General features: G+C 35.9%; 4 protein-coding genes and 1 long non-coding RNA gene across 8 annotated transcripts; 4 read left to right on the top strand and 1 right to left on the bottom strand.

Annotated features, from left to right (window-relative positions):
• The first annotated feature begins 1,935 nt into the window (after positions 1–1,935).
• LOC131606639 (uncharacterized) lies at positions 1,936–3,050 on the top strand. The gene is made up of 3 exons (XR_009284931.1): positions 1,936–2,287; positions 2,376–2,588; positions 2,769–3,050. It is a non-coding gene; the product is annotated as an uncharacterized LOC131606639 (long non-coding RNA).
• Positions 3,051–12,198: 9,148 nt separating this feature from the next.
• Positions 12,199–14,546, bottom strand: LOC131601665 (uncharacterized). Of its 4 annotated transcripts, XR_009283781.1 has the most exons (9): positions 14,379–14,546; positions 14,185–14,313; positions 14,049–14,088; positions 13,860–13,935; positions 13,554–13,754; positions 13,181–13,387; positions 12,700–13,100; positions 12,542–12,603; positions 12,199–12,459 (listed from the first exon to the last, which is right to left on the bottom strand). XR_009283781.1 is itself a non-coding variant. In XM_058873530.1 (7 exons), exons 1-7 carry the CDS (start codon positions 14,419–14,421, stop codon positions 12,762–12,764), a joined length of 1,035 nt encoding a protein of 344 aa, XP_058729513.1. In that variant the 5' UTR covers positions 14,422–14,546; the 3' UTR covers positions 12,290–12,761. The 4 variants fall into 4 exon arrangements, 1 of the variants encoding a protein (XP_058729513.1); XR_009283779.1 differs by having other exon boundaries at positions 12,542–13,100; XR_009283780.1 differs by having other exon boundaries at positions 12,290–12,603.
• Positions 14,547–15,146: 600 nt separating this feature from the next.
• Positions 15,147–17,633, top strand: LOC131604679 (uncharacterized). The gene is made up of 11 exons (XM_058877104.1): positions 15,147–15,284; positions 15,368–15,427; positions 15,596–15,863; positions 15,966–16,056; positions 16,154–16,284; positions 16,378–16,468; positions 16,551–16,707; positions 16,795–16,952; positions 17,045–17,165; positions 17,258–17,392; positions 17,568–17,633. Exons 1-11 carry the CDS (start codon positions 15,147–15,149, stop codon positions 17,631–17,633), a joined length of 1,416 nt encoding a protein of 471 aa, XP_058733087.1.
• Positions 17,634–18,841: 1,208 nt separating this feature from the next.
• Positions 18,842–20,646, top strand: LOC131604678 (uncharacterized). Its single transcript, XM_058877103.1, has 4 exons — positions 18,842–19,445; positions 19,532–19,589; positions 19,653–19,973; positions 20,061–20,646. The coding sequence occupies exons 1-4, from the start codon at positions 18,842–18,844 to the stop codon at positions 20,644–20,646; spliced, it is 1,569 nt and encodes a 522-aa protein (XP_058733086.1).
• An 87-nt stretch (positions 20,647–20,733) lies between these two features.
• LOC131604676 (uncharacterized) lies at positions 20,734–24,260 on the top strand. Its single transcript, XM_058877102.1, has 6 exons — positions 20,734–20,965; positions 21,052–21,209; positions 21,719–22,271; positions 22,401–22,619; positions 22,745–23,602; positions 23,683–24,260. The coding sequence occupies exons 1-6, from the start codon at positions 20,734–20,736 to the stop codon at positions 24,258–24,260; spliced, it is 2,598 nt and encodes an 865-aa protein (XP_058733085.1).
• The last annotated feature ends 1,307 nt before the right edge of the window (positions 24,261–25,567 follow it).

Below are 25,567 nucleotides of genomic sequence, written 5' to 3'. Positions count from 1 at the left end.
AGCCGTCACGGATCTGAAAGGAAAATGGTGCGCGTGTACACCGAGCATCAACGTTGAGCGACGCGAGTTATAGGAAATGCAGGGGTCCGATTGCATGAACCCTTTTCCTGACATACTCGATAACAAGATCTTGTGCTAGTTCAGAAGCGAACCACGCGTAGCGTGCGCATACTGAACGGACTCGATGAGACTGGGCGGGGGTTGATTGTTAACCCTTTCCGCGTGCCTTCCATGAGAACTTAACAGAGTGCCATATAGGACTTATTACACCGTGACTCCTTGCCGCAAAGCACAAATATAAACACACCAACAAAAACAGAGCCTCTTTTGAGGGCTTGGCCAGATGAATGCCTAGGTCCTACTTCTCATGGCAAATATGATGCTTCATGCCTACCCTACTTCTCATGGAATCATATGGTTCCCGAAAGAGTAAAAGGGACAAGGGGACAATACCGAACAGATAGCAAATCCGCAATGAGCTAGCAAGCGTAAGCAAAGAAGTCCGGGATACTTCGCGTAAGCTAGCATCAAGCAAAGTCAGAAAGCATCGTCGTGAAAATAAATCACGAGCGACGTGTGGTGCGTATCAAACACAACCACATAAGCAACTTGCAAGAGAAACACAATCCAGACAATACAGGAATATACATCTCAACGAATGAGAGATCAGGTGAATCCCATCGGGAATAAGTTCGTGTCCCACAAATAAAATGGAACACGACGCGAACCAATCGCATCGGAAGCGAATTCGTATCCCACAAATAAAGTGGAACACGAAGCAAGTCAAATCGCAATCGAAGGCTATAGTACCTCGCACATCTCAGCAAACAAATCAGTAGTAACAAGGAAGCACGCTATAGAAAATACTAGCAATTAAGTCCTAATTAAATCCTAAAACAAAATCTAACAAGAGTAAATTGTTTTTTTGTGACTTTTTTATCTAACAATAATAGAACAAAACTATGTGACTAAACATCAAATCCTAACAAGGGAAAGATTACATATTTTTTTATTATCTCTTTTCATTAATGCGAGAAATCTAATCAAACATAATATTTTTCATGGTATTTTATCAAAGAATTAAAACTAAACAATATAACAAAACATTTAAATTCTAACAAGCAAAATATATTACATGTTTTTATTGTCTTTTTATCATGCAAAACAAAAACAAAAAAATAAACAAAGCAACAATGATTTAGCATGCTAAAAATAATAGGAAACAAAACTAGTAAAAGAAACTAAATATAACATGAATTAGATTGAGTCAGGGAGGTGTAATATTGAAAATGATGTGTAAACTCAACAAAAGGTGCAGCGCCCAATGGAGTTGGCCCAGACAATTCATTGTTCAATTATTCAGCCAAAAAAACTATGGTCATGGGCTCAGGAGGGGTATGGCGCTAGCAACTCGCAATAAGGCCCAATGACATGTTTTTTTCTCATATTTTTGGAAGAGACGGTGCGTGGGCCAAGAGGAAGTGTGGCGCAGCAAATCTCGTATGAAGGCCCAAGGTTATCTTCTTTTTTTGTTCAGAATTTTATGGCAAAAAAGTGGTGTTGGGCTCAGGAGGGGTATGGCGCTAGCAACTCGCAATAAGGCCCAATGACATGTTTTTTTCTCATATTTTTGGAAGAGACGGTGCGTGGGCCAAAAGGAAGTGTGGCGCAGCAAATCTCGTATGAAGGCCCAAGGTTATCTTCTTTTTTTTTCCAGAATTTTATGGCAAAAAAGTGGTGTTGGGCTCAAATGGGGTGTATGGCAGTGATTTCGTGAGAGAGGCCCAAGGAATGTCTACATTGCAAATTGCTGAGCCCAATCGATCGATCCATGTGTAAAAATTGTTTGATCCAATTATTTTGTTATCCAGATTTATCTCAATTAATGATTTCTATAGTTCCATTAACCTCTAATTAAAATTAATAAAACAAAGAAAGAGGAAAATTAGGGTTGAAGTTTAACATGACTATTGAACTGCAATCAAATTTCTCACCTCTCCCTCCTTCGCGGAACTCAGGCGGCGGCTCTCCGAGCTTCTTCTCACGAAATGGCGACGGCAAACGGCGTGGTGCGGTGGTTCAACGTGAAGTGAAGATGATTATTGATGCGTTGAAGATTGCAGAGCAAAGTGATCCTGTTGATGATTTGAGATCGTGATTGGAGAGTGAAGGGAGAAGTTTGAAGAGTGATGAAGATGAACACTGTGTGGCGATGTTGATGAATTGTGCAGCGTCGGTGATTGAAGGAGATGATGAAATTGAAGCGTTGAGGCGAAGCAGATTGAAGGTGATTTTTCTGTTATTTTTCTTCTGAAAATTTCTGTTGCGTCTTGAAGATTAACGAATTTGTTGAGTTTTCTCGGAATTGAATGAAGGTTCAAGAATCATGGAATCAGTAGAGAGATTGAAGAATGGATTCGTGTGAAATGAAGGAGGTTGAATGAAGCTTGGATTGAAAGAGATGAGGTGAAGAAGATTGAAGATTTTTGTGAATTTCTCTGGTTTTTCTGTTATCGACCGTGAGAGAGAAATTGAAGATGAAGATGGATGTTATTGGAGAAGGTTGAAGAGTCAGAAGTTTGTTACAGGTTGTTACTTCTCCTTTTCTGTTATAGCTTTTTTTCTCTTCTGATGTGAAGCTTCTGAAAATCCCCCTTTTGTTCTGTTCTGGAAATTCTCTTTCTATTGTGATTCTGTTAGTTTTCTTCTGAACCGGTTTGCTCTTACTAATTGACTTTTTTCGGTTCGGTTTGAATTTGTTTGTGCAGGGTTGATGGATGTCGGTTTTTCTTGATGGCATAGTTGAGATACGGCTTATTTTCTCTTGAAGGGTGAATGGTTTATTGGCTGTGCTGCAAGTTTGGAAATCTTTTGAAGCGTAGCATGATATAGGCATAAATTACATAGCTTCTTCTCGGTGGTCAAGTGTTGACGAAGTCACGGCGTGAATTTTTGACATTGGATATTAGAACAAAATAGATTTTGGATAGTGATGAATTTATGGAAATGCATATTTGAATAATGAAGGAATGTTTGATTATATTTTGTAATAAATCTTGTATTTCATAGAAATTCCAAGTATTTTCTTTCCAACCTTGCAAAGCTTGATGACTGAACTTAAATCCGATCCTCGAACATTTTCCAATTTCTATAATAGCATTGAACCAACATCGTAACATGCGCTTGAGGTTTTTGATACCAAAAGAGAAACTATGGACCACGACTTTGCATCACGATGAATACCTTAAGTCGGTAGCTTGTGGTTAAGTAAACCAAATAATCCTTCTCCCACCTTAGCAACCTTAAGACCTTATTCCTTTTGACAACTATGAAAAAATTAGCATATGTGGACCAAGTAATTGATGGATAACAAGACCTTGAGCACCATGGCTATCTTAAGCTCGACATCTTGTAACATGACTCATTCTCTTGCAATTCATCCCACAATCCACTTGACTTGCCAATCTCAGAACAATAGCAACTCTTTAATTTTTCTTTTATTTTCGAACGACGAAATAAACGTCCTTCATAACTTATAGCACGAAGAAGAGGGCAAATTTTGGGGTGCAACAATACTCTGAATGCTCAAAAGGCTATAGAGTATATAATACAGAAACCTTGATTGTTGAAGAATCAATCAATATCAGATTTGATGATAAGCTTGGACATCAAAAGCCAAATCAATTTGAAAATTTTGCAGATATGGAAGTACAGATCACAAACTCTGAAGATTCAGAAGCTGAAAATGCATCAGAAGTTCCTCCAATCACAACTATGGAGAACTTGAGAATTTCTGAAGAACCCTTTCTCAGAAGATTTTCTAGACTCACTACACATCATCCAGAAGATGTCATACTTGGAAAAAAAGATGACCCCATTAGAACTAGATCATTTATCAGAAATATTGAAAATTTACTATTTGGATTAGTTTCTATGATTGAGGCAACTTCAGTTTGATGAAGCTCTTCAAGATATAGATTGGATTATTGCTATGCAAGAGGAATTAAATCAATTTACTAGAAATGATGTATGGGATATAGTTCCAAGACAAGGATTTAATACAATTGGAACAAAGTGGGTGTTAAGAAACAAAATGAATGAGCAAGGAGAAGTCGTCAGAAACAAAGCACGACTAGTTGCACAAGGATATAGTCAACAGTGAGGTATTAACTATAATGAAACCTTGGCCCAGTCGCCAGGTTTGAATCTATCAGACTATTAACTGCTTATGCTGCTCAATATAACATCACTTTATATCAAATGGATGTTAAAAGTGCATTTTTAAATGGTTACATTGAAGAAGAAGTGTATGTTCATCAACCCCCTGGCTTTGAAGATTCAAAATATCCAGAACATTTTTTTAAACTTAAAAAATCTTTATTTTGACTAAAAAAAGCTCCCCGAGCTTGATATGAATGATTAGGTTCATTCCTTTTAGATAAAGATTTTACCAGAGGGAAGGTTGACACAACTCTATTTCGTAAGACATTTAAAAATGATGTTTTAATTTGTCAAATATATGTGGATAATATTATTTTTGGAACTTCTAATATCTCTCTTGGAAGAGAATTTGCTGAGTCTATGCAAGCAGAATTTGAAATGAGTATGATGGGAGAACTTAATTCTTTCGGGGAATTCAAATAAATCAAACTTCTGAAGGAACTTACATACACCAAACAAAGTATGTCAAGGAACTTCTGAAGAAATTCCAGTTATCAGAAAGTAAAGAAGCAAAAACCCCAATGCATCCTACTTGCATTTCCGGTAAAGATGAGGTAAGTAAGAAAGTAGATCAGAAAATCTACAGAGGTATGATTGGTTCATTACTTTATCTGAATGCATCTAGACCAGATATTTTGTTTAGTGTATGCTTATGTGCAAGATTCCAATCAGATCCTAGAGAGTCTCACTTGACTCCTGTCAAGCGAATTCTGAGGTATCTGAAAGGTACTACGAATGTTGGACTGTGTTACAGAAATCCAAAGAGTTCAATTTAGTAGGTTATTGTGATGCTGATTTTGCTGGAGACAGAATAGAACATAAAAGTACATCTGGAAGCTGTCAGTTTCTAGGAAACAATCTGATCTCTTGGTATAGCAAAAAGCAAGCCACAATTGCATTATCAACTAAAGAAGCAGAGTATGTAGTTGCTGCGGGCTGTAGCACTCAGATGCTTTGGATGAAAAGTCAGTTAGAAGATTATCACATCTATGAGCGTAAGATTCCAATTTTCTGTGATAACAATTATGCTATATGTCTTTCTAAAAATCCTATTCTACATTCAAAAGCAAAACACATAGAAATTAAGTATCACTTCATTAGGGACTATATTCAGAAAGGGATATTAAGCTTAAATTTCATTGATACAGACCATCAGTGGGCTGATATTTTTACAAAACCTCCTTTTGAAGATAGATTCAAATTCATTCTTAAGAACATTAGTATGAAATTGTGTCCAGAATGAAGTTATGTTCAATATCTAATGTGATTTCAGAATATTCGGTTGCCTAAAATTAAACTACTTGATTTATAACTTCTCAGAAGTTAAAAACAAAAATCATCTAAAAATATCCGACCTACTCGGTTCAGGAGTTTATTTTCTAAGATGAGTCAAAAGTTCAGTAAATGAAACTACTAGTTCACGTCAACCCGAGAATTTGAACATGTGTTCATCCTCTGAGAGGTCGCGCGTGCAAAGCTTATGAGGCATGAGTCATTGGTAACTGTTGTATTAATTTCTCTACGTTATCCCTAATTTCATTAATCATGACTCTACTATCCCTTGGTTATCAAAAAAAGTTCTCTTCATTCCATAATGCATGTGAATCTCTGCATTGATTGCTTCTGGCTATACGTTTTCACTTTCTTCTCCTCATACTTATATAAAACCGCTCTTTTGTCAAAAATTCAATCAAGTCTTAAACTTAATCTGTGTCAAATCTCTACCCTAAACCGAACCTTTATCATTTTCTTCATGGCTTCCCAACCAACCCTCATTGTTTTCAAAGAACAATTTATGTGGTTAGCCAAAAGCACTGACCATTATGTTAGAACAAGATTTGTTCTGATCAATATTCTTACTTTTGATGATAACAAAGATATGAATTTTGTGTGAGATAATGTGGTACTCTAATACATTGCAATTTCCCTTTCAGGAAATATATAAAGAGTATGCACAAATCAGCGCTCAGAAACTTTGACTCAGGAGGTTCAGCATGCAACATCAGAACATGGTCTGGCAAGACATCAGAAGATGGTCAAGGCAGAATCAGAACATGGGTCTATGAAAGCATCAGAAGAACTTGAGTACAGAAGCAGAAGCACTGAAGTCCTCATGGTATCACGCTCAGAAGCACTTCAAGGTCAGAAGACAAGAAGATGCTCTGCACCAAGCTGTTTGACTCTGATGATTTTCAAACATTGTAAACACAAACATCAGATCAGAAGCAAGTACAAGATGGCAGGCTACGCTGACTGACAAAAGGAACGTTAGAAGCTATTAAAGGCAACGTCAGTAGACACAGCGTGAACAAGGCTCGAGGTAGTTGACAAAAGCGTGAAACATTAAATGCAATGCTGTACGGAATACGCAAAGCATTAAATGCTCCCAACGGTCATCTTCTCAAGTGCCTATAAGTATGAAGTTCTGATAAGAAGCAAGGTTACCAATTCTTAACGAACTTATTCTGAAAAACTTGCTAAAACGCTGTTCAACTCAAAGCTCAAAAACTTCATCTTCATCAATGCTCACTACATTGCTGTTGTAATATATTAGTGAGATTAAGCTTAAACTTTAAGAGAAATATCACTGTTGTGATTATAGCTTTTCAGAAGCATTGTAAAACTCTTATTTGATTACATTAATTTGTAAGTAACTAGAGTGATCAAGTGTTGATCAGAATACTCTAGGAAGTCTTAGCTTGTGTCTAAGCAGTTGTAATTAGAGTGATCACGTGGTGGTCAGGATACTCTAAGAAAGTCTTAGCTTGTGTCTAAGCATTTGTTCCTAGAGTGATCAGGTTGTGATCAGGATACTCTAGAAGACTTAGTCGTGGGCTAAGTGGAAAACCATTGTAATCTGTTGAGATTAGTGGATTAAATCCTCAGGTGAGGTAAATCACTTCGTGGGGGTGGACTGGAGTAGTTTAGTTAACAACGAACCAGGATAAAAATAACTGTGCAAATTGTTTTTATCGTTCAAGTTTTTAGACTACACTTATTCAAACCCCCCCTTTCTAAGTGTTTTTCTATCCTTCACATTACATCAACTGTTTCTATCAACAAGGTTGGATATTGTACATTGTTATTCTCCGTGGTCCTATTTTCATCAATCTAGTAACAGAATTATGGAAAAATGCTTCTATCAGTGATGACAATCTGAGCATCACTTCTTCCATCCATGGAATTCCGTTCACCATCTCTAAAGCATCCATTGCTGAAACGATTGGGTGTCCCTTGAAACATCATGTTGCTTGTCTAACATCCTTCGATCATGCAAATGTGTTTGTCATTCCAAATGACGTGAGTAAACTGGCCCGTCGTGTGTTCAACAATCCATACCATCTTTCTCCAACAAAACAAGTCTTGTGTCGTCTCATTCTCTCAAACCTACTACCTCGAGGAAAATTCCATAAGATCTTGCACTCTAAAGATAGGTTCCTGATTCATCGTCTGGAAACTAATCGGCCAATAAATCTTGCAGCCATTACTTTTGGACACATGCGAGAATCTCTAGATGCTTTCAAACTCGGTCAAAACTTCTACAAACCTTATGGTAGAATCCTGTCTGTTCTGTTCGAGTCTGCACACAGAACTTCCAAACAGAGATGAAGTATTGTTTGCTGAACCCTGCGAAGCCTTTCCTTTTACTGGTGGATCTTATGAATTTGACTTCTAAATATTTCTGTCTTTAGTATTGGTGTCTGATGGCTTCTAATTGATCGTATTATATGTGTTTGATGGCTCGCCAAATCGCGTCATTTTGTACAAGTTTACTTGAAACCGGGATGCCCCATACCACCTACTTCACCGGAATGGGCACTTTATCACATCGACGTTGCCGATACGTGGTCGGACTATTTTGTGGATAGGATGCACGATTTTGAAAAGTTGAACAACACCGAGAAGGAATCAAATGCCAAAAAGTCAAGATTAGAACCTCCAATAGATTTAGCCGGCGATAGCTCTTTTAATGTATTTATGTAGTTTCAAAGTGTAACATATACACTCTATAACATTGCAATATAATCCTTTTTCGTCAAGTCTTACTTTATATCTTTATGTGTTTATACATTTTTCCATTTGCAATCTACTGCTAGCTACTGCACTGCTTCTGCTGCAAAAACAAGCCGGGAAACTTCCGTAGATGCATCTACGGAAGGTGTTAATTTGAAAAATTATGGGTGTTTTCCGTTACGGAAAGGGGAATTTTAAAACCCTTCCGTGGATATATCTACGGAACTTTCTGTGACAGAGTTTGTGTGGTCCATAGTCTCCAAAGGCTTCTATAAATTAGGGATTTCTAGGTTTGCATTACACACAAACACAAAGACAAAAATGTCTCGCATTAGGCCGGATGGATGTCACCGAACTTCAATGAAGCGTCCCGATCCTGAACCGAAATACCACATAAGGGATGGGCATGTCATTTTCTCTCCCGTCAAACCCCCCGTGCCGGTGAAGTTTTGGAATATCCATTCCTTCGACAAAACTCAAGAGGATTATCATGTCTTTTTTAGAGGGAAGTACAAATCCGGAGAAGAACTCAAAAGGATCTAGAGGCTTAGAACAAGTACCTCGTTTGCGACCGGTAAACGGAACGTTGGTGGGTTGAAGGGAAATTCGACATGGATTGCATTCAAATGATGCATGGATTAGATGACATTTTAACTGTTGTAATTTCTTAGATCTATTAGCTTTCTTAATTTTCTATTTGAAATTTCGTTGTAATATCGATTAATCAATGAATCAATGCATGGGTCTTTTATGGTTCAAAATGCTTCTGTTCTTGTCAGCTTCCATAGATGGATCCACAGAATGCTTCCGTAGATGCATCTACGAAACAAAGTAAACGTAAACAAAAAAAGGGGTGCTTCCGGAGATCCATCTACGGAAGCACGAGGACAAAATTGTCATTTTGGTGATGCGCCTAAATGTTATGGGGTGGGGTGAGAAATTTTCAAATCTATATTGTTCGGAACAAAATATTTAATTTTTTTTAAGTTATATATTTTAAAAATAAATAAAAATAATTTTTTAAAGGTTAGTTTTAAAAATACTTTTTTTTAAAAATCAAAAAAAGTTTTTTTTTATTTTCTAAAAATTTAAAAATTTAACTTTTTCAAAAAATTGTAAAAAAATTAGAGTCTTGAAACTCCACTTAAATTTTAGAGGCTTTTAGTTTAAGGAGCCTAATTTTAATTTCATTTCTAAGGCTTCATGCAAGAAGCCAATTAATTAGTTGGGCATGCAATACTTTTTTTTTCTTATCACCACCGGTATAGACTGGTTCGAGAGTCATCTCTGGCATCAAGTGGGTCAAATCCCTTCTCAATTGCAATTGCGAGGGATCGAACTGTGGTTCTCTCTACCAAGTCCAACGTCAATCACCACTAGATCAACTAACGATTGATTATTGCATGCAATACTAACTTTATCACTTTTCACATTAGAAAAAAAAGCATACGTGAAGTTGCCGCAATTAAATTAGAATTATTAGTAATATCATTAAAATTGAAGTGTGTGTATTTAGGTGTTTAAAGATACATAACCCAAATATATAAAGGATAAATTCGAATTTTTAGTGTGTTTACCTACCTCGAAGAACGGATAAAGTAATGTATTTTTTTAAAATAAAAAAATTTAGGCTCTTAAATTTTAAGGGTCATTGACAGCTTTAGGAGCTAACATAATTGTCTCTTTTTGTGATGTCTAACTTTAGACAATCTCTCATCCCACCCATACATTCTCTTAGACCCTGCATAAAATTTTTAAAATATTCTTTATTTTTGGAGATGCATCTTTAGACACGTCCTTTTTTTACAAAATAATTAAATTTGGATATTAATATTCAAATAAATCCTATTTTTTATGAAAAAGGATATCTTCGAATATGTATGTTTGAATATGCATATTAGAAAAATTTGTTGTTTTTTTTTTTAATTTAGTATTTGATGGATTGGGATCCTCTCCGGCTTCTTACCTACTGCCAAGTATTCTGCTTAAATTTTAACCAATCATTGAAAGTTTTTCTCACACGTACAAACTTTTTTTTTATTTCTTCCTTGTGAATTTCCAATCCTTAGGTTGGCACAGGAGAAGTCGCTTCTGCTTAAATTTTAACCAATCATTGAAAGTTTTTCTCACACGTACAAACTTTTTTTTTATTTCTTCCTTGTGAATTTCCAATCCTTAGGTTGGCACAGGAGAAGTCGCTGCACCATTTCTACAGCAAATGATCCATTGCTGTATTTCACGGATACGGATATACGCACCTAATAACCATGCATCAGCAATATAACAAATATGTAAATACCAACAATTTTTTTTAATGAAGAAAACAATTAAAATAAAATTATAAAAATATAAAAAATGCAACTAAAAACCAAATTAAGTGTCTACAAATTTTTCTGGATTTTTTCAAAAATATGAAAACGGAAAATAAATTAAATAAAATAGAAAATTAAGGGATTTAAGGTTTTTAGAGTGGTGTTCCATATTTTGTCACTTTGATCCCTGTTTTTTTTTTATTATGAAATGGCACGGTAAAATTTCGAGTCATAGTTGATTTTCTAGAAAACTGAGCTTTTTTACTTTAAGTCACGTACAAGTAGAAAGCGCAGGAAAGCAAGGGTCAGAACATAAGGATACAATTCTTATGACTCTAATATTGATTAAAATCGTCAAAGATTCTCCAACAACTACAACAATTTCAATAAAATGTGCTGCTTGTTTTATAAAAGATGTATTCAAAAATGCATCTTCAAATTCACCTAAAAGCATTTTCAAAATTTAAAAGTGTCATATTACATGCGTGGGATGAGAAATTGCCCTAGCTTTATGACCAAGAATAGATCTTTTGTTTTTTATATAGTGGAATAGATCGTTTTGTGGGAACGCTTTAAGAAAATAACAATAATCGATATTGCCATGTTGTCTATGCTATGCAGATACATACCAGATTAGATACTAATCAATCTACGATACATCAACTATTATACATTTCAATCAACTATTATACATTTCAATCGTCCTTGGGTATTTTTTTCAAGACATTTCTGAAAGAAAATTCTCATTTCACATTTGGGCGGGTTGTAGATTTTAATCTAAGCCTTATTAACATTTTTTACAAATGATATATCAATCCGATATTTTCAAAATATTTCAATAATTATGCTTGTGAATATATATTTACTAACTAGACTTCGTTAACTTTTTAAAATCAAAATACAATTTTTAAACTTGATATCTGAAACTATAACAGCTCCAACATGAAAATAAAATCACCCAATATCATGGCAAATAATCATTCCAAAATTGCTCTTTTTATTTTCCTAGAATTTTACATCATTAAGACTGAATTTTGAAAATATGCACATGGCCACTATCATGTTTATATACCAAAAAGTTTGACTGCCAAGTGCCAATTGAATAATATAACATGATCACTTTTATTGCCCTTTCACCGATCAAGAGGCAGTTATTTTCCTGCTGAATCACGTCCAGAAGCTACCTAACAACTAAACATCAAAACGAGAATGGTGCTTCTTGACACTAAATTTAACACTCGTTAACAGACATGTGAGAGCCAATTACCTCTCATCACCCAGACACTTGTTGTTCAAAACAAAAGGAAGCAACCTAAGACCCCAGTTCAATGATGGTTTTTCATGCAAATGATATCAAATAACTTGGAAAAGAGCCAAATACCTGTATTTTCAATCCTATGAATGTTCAATTCAAACAGCATTTTATATATCGTTATATTTTTATTGCTGATGTAATTCATCACAATCATTATCAATTGGATAAAATTCAAAGGAAACTGTTAAGTGGACAATGCACTTGCTTTTTCTTCCCCCAAATATATTATAAATGCCAATTCGGTAGATTGGGGAAACATCTAACAAATTCAGTAAATTTACCTATATAGTCTAAACCGGTGCCTTCGGAGTGTAGTAGTTCAATGTCAAATGCATGTCAGAATAAGCAGAGCATTTATAAACCTGTGCTGGTTTATATCAACTTAAGAAACAAGTAATGAAACAGACGAAAAGGGCAAACAAATACATTTCTATGAACAAATACCAATTTATTTGTCTCAAGGTGAAAAGATTCACATGTTACCTCAAAACAAGAGTAAACCATCCACTTTTGCAGCAATGACAAGCACTCATGTAATTTTGTGTCTGACATCTTTACTCAATCAAATGATTTCCAGAAAATGCAGGTAAAGAAAGACTACACACAATGTTTGAGATGAATTATCATAAATTACTTAAAATCAAATTTGTGAGAAAAGTTACAACAGTGAAATGCCTACCTCGACCCTTTTCTCCACTAATAATATTGATGAAAAGGAGATTGTATATTCTCAGGAAAGCTCTGAGATGGGAAAAAGGTAAATTCACCCTTGATGATGAGAAAAATTAAGACTCCAAAAGAACATATTGATGAAAGTCTCAGGATATTAAGGTCTACCTCTTTTAAATTCAAATTCTGACATCTATCGAGAAATTCCATTACTTGGAGCAATCTGGACTTCAAGACCTTCTGTAATTATGCCTTATAGGCGAACGTGATCTGCTCCGATTGTGATACCTGTCTCTACCCCCATTTTTTCCATTCCTCGACCTAGAATCCATCCCCCTTCCCCGATCTCGATTACCTCTAACTTCATATTCCCGAGATCTTTCACGTTCCGAGTCTCTATCTCTGTACCGATCACGCTCCCTGTCTCGATCTTTATCACGATATTTCTCCCTGTCACTTGAATCACTTGGTCTTTTTCTCTCATTATCCTTCTCCTTTTGTTTTCTTCGCTCTTCTACCTCTTTTTCCCGAGCCAATCTTTCTTCTTCATGAGCCTTTTCCTTAGCAGTCTGAAATACAATATACCAACTATAATTTCAAGAAAGATTTTATAAAATTAATGTATAAATTTGTTTAGGATAAAACTCACTTTGTATTCATTTATGAAATCACGAACCATGCCATAGCCAACATGCTGCTTTCCTGCGACATGAGACTGAGTTCTTTCTGCAGCATCATTTGCTACAAGAAAAGAACCGCAAACCTCACAGAGTGCCATTTTCTTCTCCTGAAGCATTAACACTTTTTCATTTTGAGGCTGTGTTAAGACTGCCTTCTCAGTATTAAGTATCTCCACCTGAAAGAAACAACCCCAAAAAATAAATTTAAGATGAAACCCAATCTTGAATCTTTCAAAGGTAAATCCTCTCCTCGCAAAGCCATTTCTATAATTAGCATCAAGAAACCTAATAAATCATCAATAGTATATACAAGAGAAGAAGTCGTATCATCATCTTCAGCACCTTTCGCATTAGAGCTTCAGCTTCATCAACCTTCCCAGCTTCACCAAGAGATTCAACTTGTTCCAGAAGGTTCTTTATTTTCTCCTCGAGCACAGAGAGCTGTTGAGATTTTTCAGCTGTCAGTGGTGGCGGTGGTGGTAGCTCCACCTCTTGATTAAGACGTTCGCGGCCACGCTTTACTCTTTTATCCAGGTCCATCACCTGTGATTATTACCAGAAAATAGGAAGAACGTCAACATACAAAAAAAAAGGTCAATACGACACCTTTGAATGTAGGGTGAGGATGGCAAGAGATAGGTGAGTTACCAATTTCTCACAAAATTGAGAAAGTTCGGCTTCAAATTTGGGTACGTACGCATCATGTCTTGGGGAATTTTCAAAACTGAAGTCAGCAGCACATTAAAAGTGATTAAATTTGAAACTCTTGTATACAATTATGTGAAATCTAAAAAAAAAACAGTTGTGGGCATATCATGAATAAATATAGGTTTTTACCTTTCTTTCAACTTGGGGTCATGTATTTTGGGGCAAGGTCCTGCATGAGTTGAAACCCATTAAAACGTATACAACAGAGTATTAAAATTGAAGAGGATGCAAAAGTTGAGTATAGAATAGTTGAAGAAAAACAGACCAAGATCACTACGCGTGTTGACGAAGAGATCGTGAGGACAAAACCTGACCATATAGAATCCACAAACTTCTCTGTCGTCCCAGCTCACTTCCTTGTAACCCCTTCTCTCTTCCTCCGTCAAGTTTCGAGCTGAATTCCAAGATAAATTGTTCAATTTAGGAATAAATAATTCAAGTGAGGAAAATAGCTAGTACCTGAACCCATGAGTTCGTCGAGGAGAGCTCTCTGAGCGTCCATAGTGAATTGAAAAGGAATTCCGATTGATGAGTAGAGGAGGATTAACAATTTTGCGTCTAGGGTTTCTCTTCTGTTGCGGTGTCGGAATCGAACAATTACGTGAAAAACTCGTTTTTGATATATCTCTTTTTCTTTTTTTCTATAAATTAGTTTAAGAATTAAATATATTAAACCCTTGTCATTATAGCGAGTTTTGGTTTACGTCACTTAAAGTCTTTTTTTTTTATTAAATGCCCCTTTAGAGCATCATCTATAAAATAAGAAAACACAAGTACCTGGTTAATACTAATATGCCATTTGGTTAGAAAATTCCACCTATTAATTTTAGGGTTAAAATGTGTCCAAATAATACTTTTGGTGACTAAATTCTGACTTTGGCTTGAATGTAACTATTAGTTTCTTCTCTTGCTCTCTCTATTGGTCAAGTTATGTACTATTTGTCCTTTTATTTCTGATCTAACTGAACCGGGTGAGGCAATGTCCTCTTCCAAGTAGAATCTGTCCCCATTTACAGATTTTCCTTACTCCCAATGTTGCTTTCCAAACACAATCTCATATGCAATCTTTCGTTTTTCTCCCTCTTCCTCTGCCGTCACTCACCATTCTCTCAACCTTTACCTTTCAAGCCCTTGCAAATCATTCAACACTTATTTGAAGATATAACTTCCTCCGCGACCGAAGCTGAAGCTGTAGCCATAGTTTAAACCCTAACTTGAGGCAAGAAAATGGCACGATCGTTGGAAAAAATCGTTGATGTTAACGATGAAAAGGAACTTTGGAAAGTTGTTGTTAAAATACATCACAAATGGAGTGTCATCTCTAACAACAAGGAACATTTTGAGATGGTTGTTTATGATTCTAAGGTTAGTTTCAACATTTTTAAGATTTGCCATTTTTTTGGTTGTTTTCGTTGAATATGTTTGTGATTCTCTATATTTTCATACAGTATATTTTGTTTTGGAAGGTTAAGATTGGGTTGTTGGGAGGTGTTAATGACGAAGATTTTGTATTGATATTTTCTTTTTTCAAACAGTGTTTCTTCCTTCAAATAGGTTTATATTTGGTTGTAGGGAGGTGTTAAAGAGTATATTTTTTTATTATTTATCGTTGCCTGCAGTCTATATTTTATGTTTTATTTGATATTGATGGATTTTGTTTGTTTTGGTTTTGATAGGGAAGTGATATCCATGTTACCGTACCTCCCGTGTATAGGCAGAGTTTTGATTCGCTCTTTGTTGTTAATGATACTTACACTATTGCAAACTTCCAAGTTCAGCTGAATGATCTGCTATTCAAACCTTCTGCTCACAAGTACCTCCTTAAATTTACTGGTGGGACCAAAGTTGGGGACAAAAACGTGCATCAGATTCAGGAAAAGGCTTGGAGACTCACTCCTTTTCGTGATATTTTAACTGGGAAATGGAATAAAGATCAACTTTTAGGTCAAACTCTATTTACGTGTTGGGACAATATCATCTTTTGTGTACCACTCTGCATCTGATATTTCGTTTAACCTGATGCACTTTTCCCAATGACTTATACAGATGTTATCGGAGTGGTTGATGAAATTGGGTACACACAGGCCCAGGTTGGAAGTAAAAAGCAACAGGTTAACTTTGTCATTCGCGACTTGAGGTTGAAAGTTTGTTTGTTACCTTGCATACATCTTAATGGTAGCCCTTTATATCTTATATTTTGTCTGATATCGTAGTTTAAATGTGCATTTCTGTAGCAACAACACTATAACGGTTACGTTATGGGAGGCGTGCGCGGTGCAGTTTATCAACTACGTTGAACGGCAGGTCGATACTGCCATTCCGGTTGTGATTCTGATTCAATATGCAAAAGTCAAAGAAGCTTTTGGTATATATTACTCCCATACTGGTTCCTAATCTTTATAAAGTGTGTTTTATGTTTTCAAGTAGATATTGTTATTAACTAATTTTGTGATTTCAGGCAAATATCCACTATCTGTTACCAATACTTACAATGTTACCAAAGTGGCTATTAATGAAGACATGGAGACTATCAAACAATTTGCCAAAATGTACTCACTTGGTTTATTACAATATACTGCACTTGGTATCATCCTTCATAATTAACTCTAACTATGTTATTTTGATTTTCAGGCTTACACAGGATACTATAATGGTTGTCTCGGGCCTTCGCACTCAGCAGTCTCAGGGCAGGTCGCAAAACTCATACACTTCTCGCCAATCACCTACCCAAAAATTATTATCTAATGTTATTCTTTTTCCTCTTGAGAAAATAGTTAAACTCAAAGACGTAGTAATCTTTCATTTTTTTTAAGGCAAATATAGTCTAACTCTTATTATATTTGATTTTCTGTTAACCACCCTTTTGTAAACTCAGACTACTTTTTGTGCTACGGTTGCTACAATTACAAAAATCTTTGCCTCAAAATATGGCTGGTACTACCAGGCATGCCATGAATGCCCAAATAAAGTCACCGGTGATAAACCTCCCTACAAGTGTGTAAAGGGACATGACACTGAAACTGCCATATTCATGTATAAACGCCAGTTCTTTATTTGATCAACTAAAGAAAACACCAACTTTATCTGTGAAATGTGAGCTTACATTTTTAATGGTACAAACTTAGGTATAAAATAGAGGTGGGTGTTCTTCATGCTGGTACAAAATGCAAGTTTGTTTTGTGGGACAAGGAAAGTGAGGAACTATTGGAGGTGTCGGTTGCTCATATGCGCGAAACAATGTTTCAGGTACCAACAAATGTATCACTAATGATTTTTAAAACATACTGGTTCAACACTGGATATAATAACTCATGGTGTATATATTCATTTTTATGTAGGCTGGAATATTTGATCCCCTTGATTTCCCACTGGCACTTGACAAGCTCCTGGATCAGGAACTTGCCTTTAAAGTCAAGTGGCAACCAGATTGGTCTAATTGCTCTGTCATCATGTTGGCGAAAGATAAACCTATAGTGGATCAACTAAAAGCTGAATAGGTGGATGCAACTGCAGTTAGTTCACAATAGCTTAACGCCCCTGTCAACCATGTAACATTTGTCTTGCGTTGTGTCTAACATTTTCTTCTAACTTAGTTGAATACATGTCGAGTTTTATTTATGATTTTCTTTTATTCATTTTTGTTTATAGGTCAAGGAGAGTGTTAATGAGGCTGTTCCTGTTGATGATTCTGACATTGTTATAGTGTGGTTTTGAGATCTATACAAATGCCACTTATTTACCGCCATCAAATTACTTCTTTCTCACTTCTTTTTAAATGCAGGATCCTGAAATTACTTCCAAATTGCACGGTGAACCGGTCACACCTACGGCAAAAAGACAGAACCCGGATCCATCCATTGAATCTACAAGTCATGCAACACACAGCGAAGGAGATTTGTCTTCGACTAAACTTAAGAAACCAACCAGGATCACTAGGAAATTAGTGAAGATTGAAAAATAGTTGATAATATTGTCATGACTGCTATTATTTTGGGGTCATTTTATGTAGGGATTTTATTTGGAAACTACCTTTTTTTGTTGTAATATCACAGAATTATTCGACTACTGTTCGATCAATCTAACGAATGTTACAGTATCATACTACTGTGAAATCAATATAACGTATGCTTTCGGTATTATACTACTGTCCCGTCTTTTTAACATCGTTACTCGACGACATTATTTGGTTTTTTATTACATGAGACAGCAGCATTTCTCTTTATATCATCACCACACTTTTTACCACGTTTATATATAGTATATGAGTAATATGATAAACTACTACAACAACCTCACATTTTGATACTTTTCTTATGCCTAACAACAAACTGGAAACTACGTCAATAAAAACTACATACTAACTTAATAAGGAATATTTAATGAGGAAACATATTTTAATGTTCTGTTACAAAGACTTTTAGTTTTTTATCAAGTTGTACAACATACTTATTTAAATAATTATTGATTAGACACTTACTTGAGTCAATTGGTTTGCTTTTGGCTTTTGTGTAAAGGTAGCCCCCCTTTCATGTCTCACTTCCATCGAGTTTTGTTTGGAACCTGCACAATGATTCCCTAAAATAAGAAAAAGTACTGCCTCCTACTGCCTATGATCTTGGCCTACTTATTTTTATTTTTTTTTACTTATTTTGTTTTCTTATGTAGAGGATATTCTGAATTGTTTTATATTATTATTCATATGTGCCCTTATTTCAAATTTCAAATTTTCCCAGCTTTTTTCAAATTGACATCCTGTTTCCCTCTTTTTTTTTTCGATCAAGGAACAATTAGTTCCCTGCTTTGTTCAAATTGTTGGTATGTAACATTTGTTCTGTTTTCAAATATAATCAACGTCCATCCATTTGTTGGTTCGAACTACACTTCATACAATCAACTTCTTCATTTCAAGTAAGTGACTTTCAATGGATGGCAACCCCTTTGATGCAAATGATTCCACTACAACTCTTGCAAGAAAAAGGAGGAGGATTTTGTTGTCAAAAAATAAACTCTCTAACCATGGCCATAACAAAGAAAACCATCCAACATCAACACATACTGCTGAAACATTCGCTGCCCCTTCCAAGGACACTGCAACAAGATCTCCTCTCCAGCCTACTATCTCTAACGATTCCCACACACTACCATCTCAACACCATGTTTCCTGTTTACAAAACAAAATAAGATCAAGAATTCTTGCCGACAATGGGGTGAATCTGTTCAGCCGTTTTAACAATGTGGAGACATCTCCAACGTTCCATTTAGGTGAATCATCAAACATCGGCAAGCGGCAAAGATTCACCCAAAATCAACTACTAATTACAACCCCTGCTGCTCTTAACAATTCCCACACTTCTCCTAAAATATCAAACCCACAATATTTATCTCCTCCTAATCCTAATGTAAGTAGAACAGATTATTCCTCCGATGATACCGATGGAGATTCTGAAAATTGCGACTCATTTGGACACAACTCTGATTCAGATGACTCCGTAGAACCTGATGATATTCATGACCAACACAACCAGTGTAAGTTGCTATTTAACTTCTATTGATATAGATATCCACCTAAATTGCTACCCGTTTGAAATCAATACATATATTTTTTTCTGCAGCTTATTCTGACATTGGTGACCCTGTGTGGGAATGTATAATTTGCCAAGCTTGCATTTGGTATGCAGAGCGCAAGAATATGAGAAAACATACTATTGTTCCAAAATTCGAATTGTGTTGCAGGAGCGGTAAAATTGTTTTACCCTACATGAAACAACCACCGTTACTGTTAGAAAAGCTACTTCATCACAAAACTGATCCTGAGAGCAAAAACTTTCAAGCCAATATACGAACATACAATGCAATGTTTTCGTTTACATCTCCGAGAATGAAATTTGACACCGAGATTCCCAAGGGAGGAGGTCCTCAGACAATGCGCCTACACGGTCAAACATGTCACCGGATAGGCAGTCTTATACCACCAAATGGTGCACTACCACAATATGCCCAATTGTACATTTACGACACTGACCACGAAATTACAAACAGAATGCGTTGTTTCAAGTAATGATGTTTCCTCTCCTAAAAATACCTAAGTGTTTATACGATTACTTAAACAAATAACATTGTGTTTGCTATTATGTATTTCAGGGACAATACATCTATTGTAGCAAAGTTAAAGAGTATGTTAGATGAAGTTAATGTTCTTGCCAAAGCGTTTCGAATGGCACGTGATATGTTTAAGGCTAATCCATACGTCGAATTGCGGCTGAAACTTATCAGTGACAGACATGACGATGGTCGTGTGTATAATATGCCAACCGTTGCGGAAGTTGCTGCCCTTATTGTTGGAGATGTTGACACAGGTGAAATGAGAGACATTGTGGTTCATTACCGGAGTGGTAAATTACAAAGAATAGATGAGTTCAATCCAAATTATCTTTCATATCAATACCCATTGATTTTTTGCTACGGTGAAGATGGATACCGAAATAATATCCTTCACAAGTATCAAGATGAGACAACTGTTACAAGGAAGAATAGGCAATCTATCAAGGATTGGCTGTGTTTTCGTCTCCAAGAACACACAGATGAACCTAAAACACTATTGTACTTAAGGAAACTTTTCCAACAATTTTTGGTTGATGGTTACACTATGATGGAATCAGAATGTCTCAATTGGTTGCGAAAAAATCAATCCAAGTTAAGGGTCGGAAAATACAATAATTTGCAATAAAGATGTGAGCAAGGAGACCAAAATCCAGGTAACAAACAAGGTAAACGTGTTGTTCTACCATCTTCTTTTGTGGGTAGCAAACGATACATGGATCAACTTTACTTCGACGGTATGGCAATTTCAAGCAGATTGGGGTTCCCAGATTTGTTTATCACCTTCACATGCAACCCAAATTGGCCTGAGATTACACGGTTGTTGTCCCCGAAAAATTTAAAACCTCATGATAGGCCTGACATTGTTGCCAAAGTTTTCAACATCAAGTTTAAAGAGCTTATGGTTGATTTAATAAAAAAACATATTCTTGGGAAAGTTTTGGCATGTAAGTTTTTAACCCCACTACAATTCTACTTCTTCACTATTCTTTAATATTCACATTTACCAATTCTTTAAAACTTTTTTATGTAGTTATGTATACAATTGAGTTTCAAAAGCGAGGCTTACCCCATGCCCACATTTTGATCTTCTTGCACCCCCAAAGCAAGTATCCAACGCCGTCCGACATTGATAATAGCATTTGTGCCGAGATTCCCGATCCTACGCTTCATCCTGCTTTATACGCACTGGTAAAATCACATATAATACATGGATCGTGCGGTCTTTCGCAGCCTAATTCACGATGTATGAGAAATCAGCAATGTTCTAAATATTATCCAAAAAATTTCATCGAAGATACAGTTGTCAATGCTGAAGGTTATCCATTATATAGAAGAAGATCCAACACCCATGTAATTACAAAAAATAATATCAAGTTGGATAATAGAAATGTGGTCCCCTATAACACTCGGTTATTGTTGAAATATCAAGCACATATTAATATGGAATGGTGTAACCAATGCACTTCTATTAAGTATCTATTCAAATACATTCACAAAGGATATGACAGAATCGGTGCAAGTGTGGTAGCTTCTAAGTCAAACACCGGACTACAGCATGAATGTTTAGATGAGATCAAACAATATCTCGATTGTAGGTATGTTTCTCCGAGTGAGGCGTGTTGGCGAATATTTTCATACAAGGTTCATGGGAGGAAACCTGCTGTTGAGCGAATGTTTTACATCTCATTGGTGAAAAGGCTGTCTATTATAAAGATTGTGAACAAATGGAGCATGTCTTAGAGAGTGCAAGCGTAACAGAGTCTATGTTCACGTCTTGGCTGGTAGCAAATGCAAGATATGAGGAAGCCCAGTCATTAACATACGGTGAATTTGTTACAAAGTTTGTTTATGTTAAGAGAAATAGATTGTGGAAGCCACGAAAAAGAGGGTTCACTATCGGACGTTTGGTGTGGGTTCCACCGACAACCGGGGAACTTTTCTATTTGCGGATGATGTTGACGGTGGCTAAGGGACCAACTTGCTATGAAGATATAAGGAGGGTCGGTGAAACACAATATGACACCTTTCGAGAAGCATCCTTTGCAATGGGATTCTTAGATGACGACCGAGAATACATATGTGCGTTAAAGGAGGCAAGTGCTTGGGGGACAGGTCATTATCTTAGAAAGCTGTTTGTTGTTATGCTCCTATCAGGTGCTGTAAACCGTCCTGCCCATGTATGGAAAGAATCATGGATTATATTGTTCGATGGTCTCTTGCACGAGCAAAAACTAATTGCAAACAATCCAGGTACACTAACTTTAACATCCCATGCTATTTATATTCTTAACTACCACGTAATACAATAATAATTTTACGCACAATGTAACATATTTTTGTGATCTTACTACAACAGCGCCTTTTTCATACGGACCACAGATTTGACATTACCGGATGACGCAATCCAGCAGCTGACATTGATAGAGATCGAAAAAATGTTGCAACTGAACCATCGTACCCTACATGACTTCAAGCTCATTCCTTATCCAAATGACTATGTTATTCAACAACTGGGAAACCGACTTATATACGATGAAAGACAGTACAATATCCAGGACATGAAGGCGGAGTTTGATAACCTATTCAAATCTCTCACTGGTAATGAAATCTAAGATTAACATATTTCTTATTCCTAATTTACATGGTTATATAAACAAATGTCAACAAGTATCATTTACACATGTATGTCTTTTTATACTGTTTGTTATTATGGTGTTAACAAGATGAACAGAGGAAGATTTACGACCAAATCATGGATGTCATTAACAAACAACAAGGTGGTGTCTTCTTCCTGCACGGTTATGGCGGAACCGGTAAGACATATATGTGGAGAACACTTGCAAGTGCATTGAGATCTAAGCATGAGATTTGTCTTACTGTTGCAACAAGTGGGATAGCATCTCTTTTGTTGCTAGGGGGTCGTACAACTCATTCAAAGTTCAAGTTGCCAGTTCCATGTCTTGAAAACTCAACTTGCAAGATTAATTTTAATGACCCTAGCGCTGGTCTTCTAAGGGAGGCAAAGCTAATTATATGGGACGAGGCACCAATGGCACACAAATATTGTTTTGAAACGCTGGATAGGACTTTGAAGGATGTCATAAGTAATTACAGTAACTCCGAAACTATTTTCGGAGGGAAGGTTGTGATTTTTGGTGGGGATTTTCGTCAAATATTACCCGTTGTACCCGGAGGAAGCCGTTCTGACATTGTCCATTCAACAATTAACGCTTCTTACATTTGGCATTATGTTAAAGTCTTGAATTTGACAAAAAATATGCGTCTATCCTCCGGACAAACTGAAGAAGATAAAAAGGAAATTGCGGATTTTTCAGATTGGCTTTTAAAGATAGGAGAGGGAAGAATTTCAGAACCTAACGACGATTATGCTAACATTGGCATACCGCCAGAGCTGTTAATTACAGACTTTGATGACCCTATTCTAGCCATCATGGAGAGTACATATCCTTATTTCTTAAATTGTTACCAATCGTGTGATTATCTAAAAAATAGGGCCATTCTTGCTTCAACTTTGGACATTGTTGACAATATCAATGACCATATCCTTGCGATGATGCCAGGTAAAATTTTGCATTTATTATAGGCCTATTCTTGCATCCACTTAAGATTGTTATATCTTTTCTAATGGATAATTTTTTAGGGGACATAAGAGATTACTACAACTCTAACTCAGTTGATCGATCAGAAATCCATGACAACAACATTTTTCAGGTGCTTAGCCCAGAATTCCTCAGCTCTTTAAGAACTTCTGGCCTACCCAACCATCACTTAAAGTTAAAGGTTGGAACACCAATCATGCTTATACGAATCATTGATCAATCCCAAGGTCTATGTAATGGGACAAGGCTTATAGTAACTAATATGGCTGTTCATGTGCTTGAGGCCAAATTGATGGGTGATAACAATAATGGGAAGGTTATATATTTCCCGCGAATGGATATGTCCCCGTCTCAATCTCCTTGGCCATTCAAGTTATCAAGACGTCAATTTCCAGTTATTGTAGCCTACGCCATGACCATTAACAAATCACAAGGCCAATCGTTGGATTGGGTTGGACTCTATATACCTCGGGATGTTTTCACGCATGGACATATTTATGTTGCCGTTTCACGAGTTACAACCAAAAAAGGTATCAAGATATTGATACATGATGATAAAAACATCCCAAAGCTTTCAACATGTAATGTTGTATATAAGGAAGTTTTTAACAACATTTAGACGATACGTATATATCTTTTTTCCAGTTTATATTTATCACTAATTGTTGATAACATTTTCTATACTATACATACTATCGTTTATATATACTATAAATTACCATATTATGCATTCTAATCAAACCTACCTTCCTGTGCAGATCATCCAAATGACGGAGGATCCCTACATTTTTGTTCAAAAAATCTTAACTGTTATACTCTACATGTAGCAACTTGATTGCCAACTTTAATTTATATTTTGAATCTATGTTTCTTTTGCTCTTCATTTGCAGTAAATATGTCAATTAGATAGAAAAATATAAACCTACAAACACCTACCAAAACTTTCAACCGCAACATAAAGTATTATTTTTACCTCTATAACTACAATCAATTTCCAATTATCATCACTAACCAAGCCATTATAATCAAAACAATCTAACTGTTTTACCTGAGACTACACTTTCAATTTCAATGCTTCTCGCCAGAGCAAGGCTTGAAACTTCATCTACTGTTTTCTTCCGCTTGGGTGTACATTCCGTTTTTTTTCTTTATCATAAGGTTTCAATAATGCATCCTTTGTTTCTTTCCAATCTTACTTTCACGTGGGACTCGGACTTTGGCAGCACATGGTCACATCCTGTTGGAATATATTCTGCTAGCAAGTTTTTTATTATATTCACAACAACTTCTATGCAAAATAGGCCCACAACATACCACATGCTAATGGAATATATTCTTTTCTCTTACCATCACCGCATATTCGGTCCAACCAGTTTTCCCATGCAATGCGTTGTACTATATTTTTCATTATTAGGGTCCCATGCAATATGTATCCCTCCTATTAAAAATGGAATCCTATGCACAATATTTAACAACATTTGGGGGGACTGTTCAACTATGGTATCCTATGCATTTGCCTTAAAATATGATTCCTCAAGTTAGGAAGATAAATCACAAATATTTAAGTTGAGTTTTCTACCCCAACTACAACTACCACCAATTCCATATGGCTTTGATAGGAAAACTTTGTCATAGTGAATTGGAATACTCCTTCACAAAAGCAAAGTTATTTGAACAGGTTACAAATTTTGTTTATTGTTTTTTTTCCATTCTTTTATAACTTCCTAACACACCTATTTAAATAACTTCTATATGATTTGGCAGAAATTTCCGGAAATTGATCCCAGATTTATATGTCGTTTTAGCAACAACAAAACAAAAACATGGACCATCCTAAACAACCAAGGTGTGCATCACGTCCTCATCTATAACAAAGATGAAGTTCATCCACTTTTAATTAGTGGATGGAAGGACGTTGAAGAATTT

The sequence above is a fragment of the Vicia villosa genome, linkage group LG5, assembly GCF_029867415.1.
Source record: "Vicia villosa cultivar HV-30 ecotype Madison, WI linkage group LG5, Vvil1.0, whole genome shotgun sequence".
NCBI classification, from domain to species: Eukaryota; Viridiplantae; Streptophyta; class Magnoliopsida; order Fabales; family Fabaceae; genus Vicia; species Vicia villosa.
This window is presented reverse-complemented; position numbering and strand designations above follow the sequence as displayed.

Coding starts and splice junctions, on each gene's coding strand:
- LOC131601665 (XM_058873530.1), bottom strand. CDS start 14,421: ATGGACGCTCAGAGAGCTCTCCTCGACGAACTCATGGGTTCAG. Junction 14,314..14,378: donor CGACGAACTCATGGGTTCAG/GTACTAGCTATT, acceptor CTTGGAATTCAG/CTCGAAACTTGACGGAGGAA. Junction 13,388..13,553: donor CTGAAGCTCTAATGCGAAAG/GTGCTGAAGATG, acceptor TGTTTCTTTCAG/GTGGAGATACTTAATACTGA.
- LOC131604679 (XM_058877104.1), top strand. CDS start 15,147: ATGGCACGATCGTTGGAAAAAATCGTTGATGTTAACGATGAAAAGGAA. Junction 15,428..15,595: donor GTGTTAATGACGAAGATTTT/GTATTGATATTT, acceptor TGGTTTTGATAG/GGAAGTGATATCCATGTTAC. Junction 16,469..16,550: donor ATCAAACAATTTGCCAAAAT/GTACTCACTTGG, acceptor TTTGATTTTCAG/GCTTACACAGGATACTATAA.
- LOC131604678 (XM_058877103.1), top strand. CDS start 18,842: ATGGATGGCAACCCCTTTGATGCAAATGATTCCACTACAACTCTTGCA. Junction 19,446..19,531: donor TCATGACCAACACAACCAGT/GTAAGTTGCTAT, acceptor TTTTTTCTGCAG/CTTATTCTGACATTGGTGAC. Junction 19,974..20,060: donor AACAGAATGCGTTGTTTCAA/GTAATGATGTTT, acceptor TATGTATTTCAG/GGACAATACATCTATTGTAG.
- LOC131604676 (XM_058877102.1), top strand. CDS start 20,734: ATGGATCAACTTTACTTCGACGGTATGGCAATTTCAAGCAGATTGGGG. Junction 22,272..22,400: donor ACTAATTGCAAACAATCCAG/GTACACTAACTT, acceptor TACGGACCACAG/ATTTGACATTACCGGATGAC. Junction 23,603..23,682: donor TATCCTTGCGATGATGCCAG/GTAAAATTTTGC, acceptor ATAATTTTTTAG/GGGACATAAGAGATTACTAC.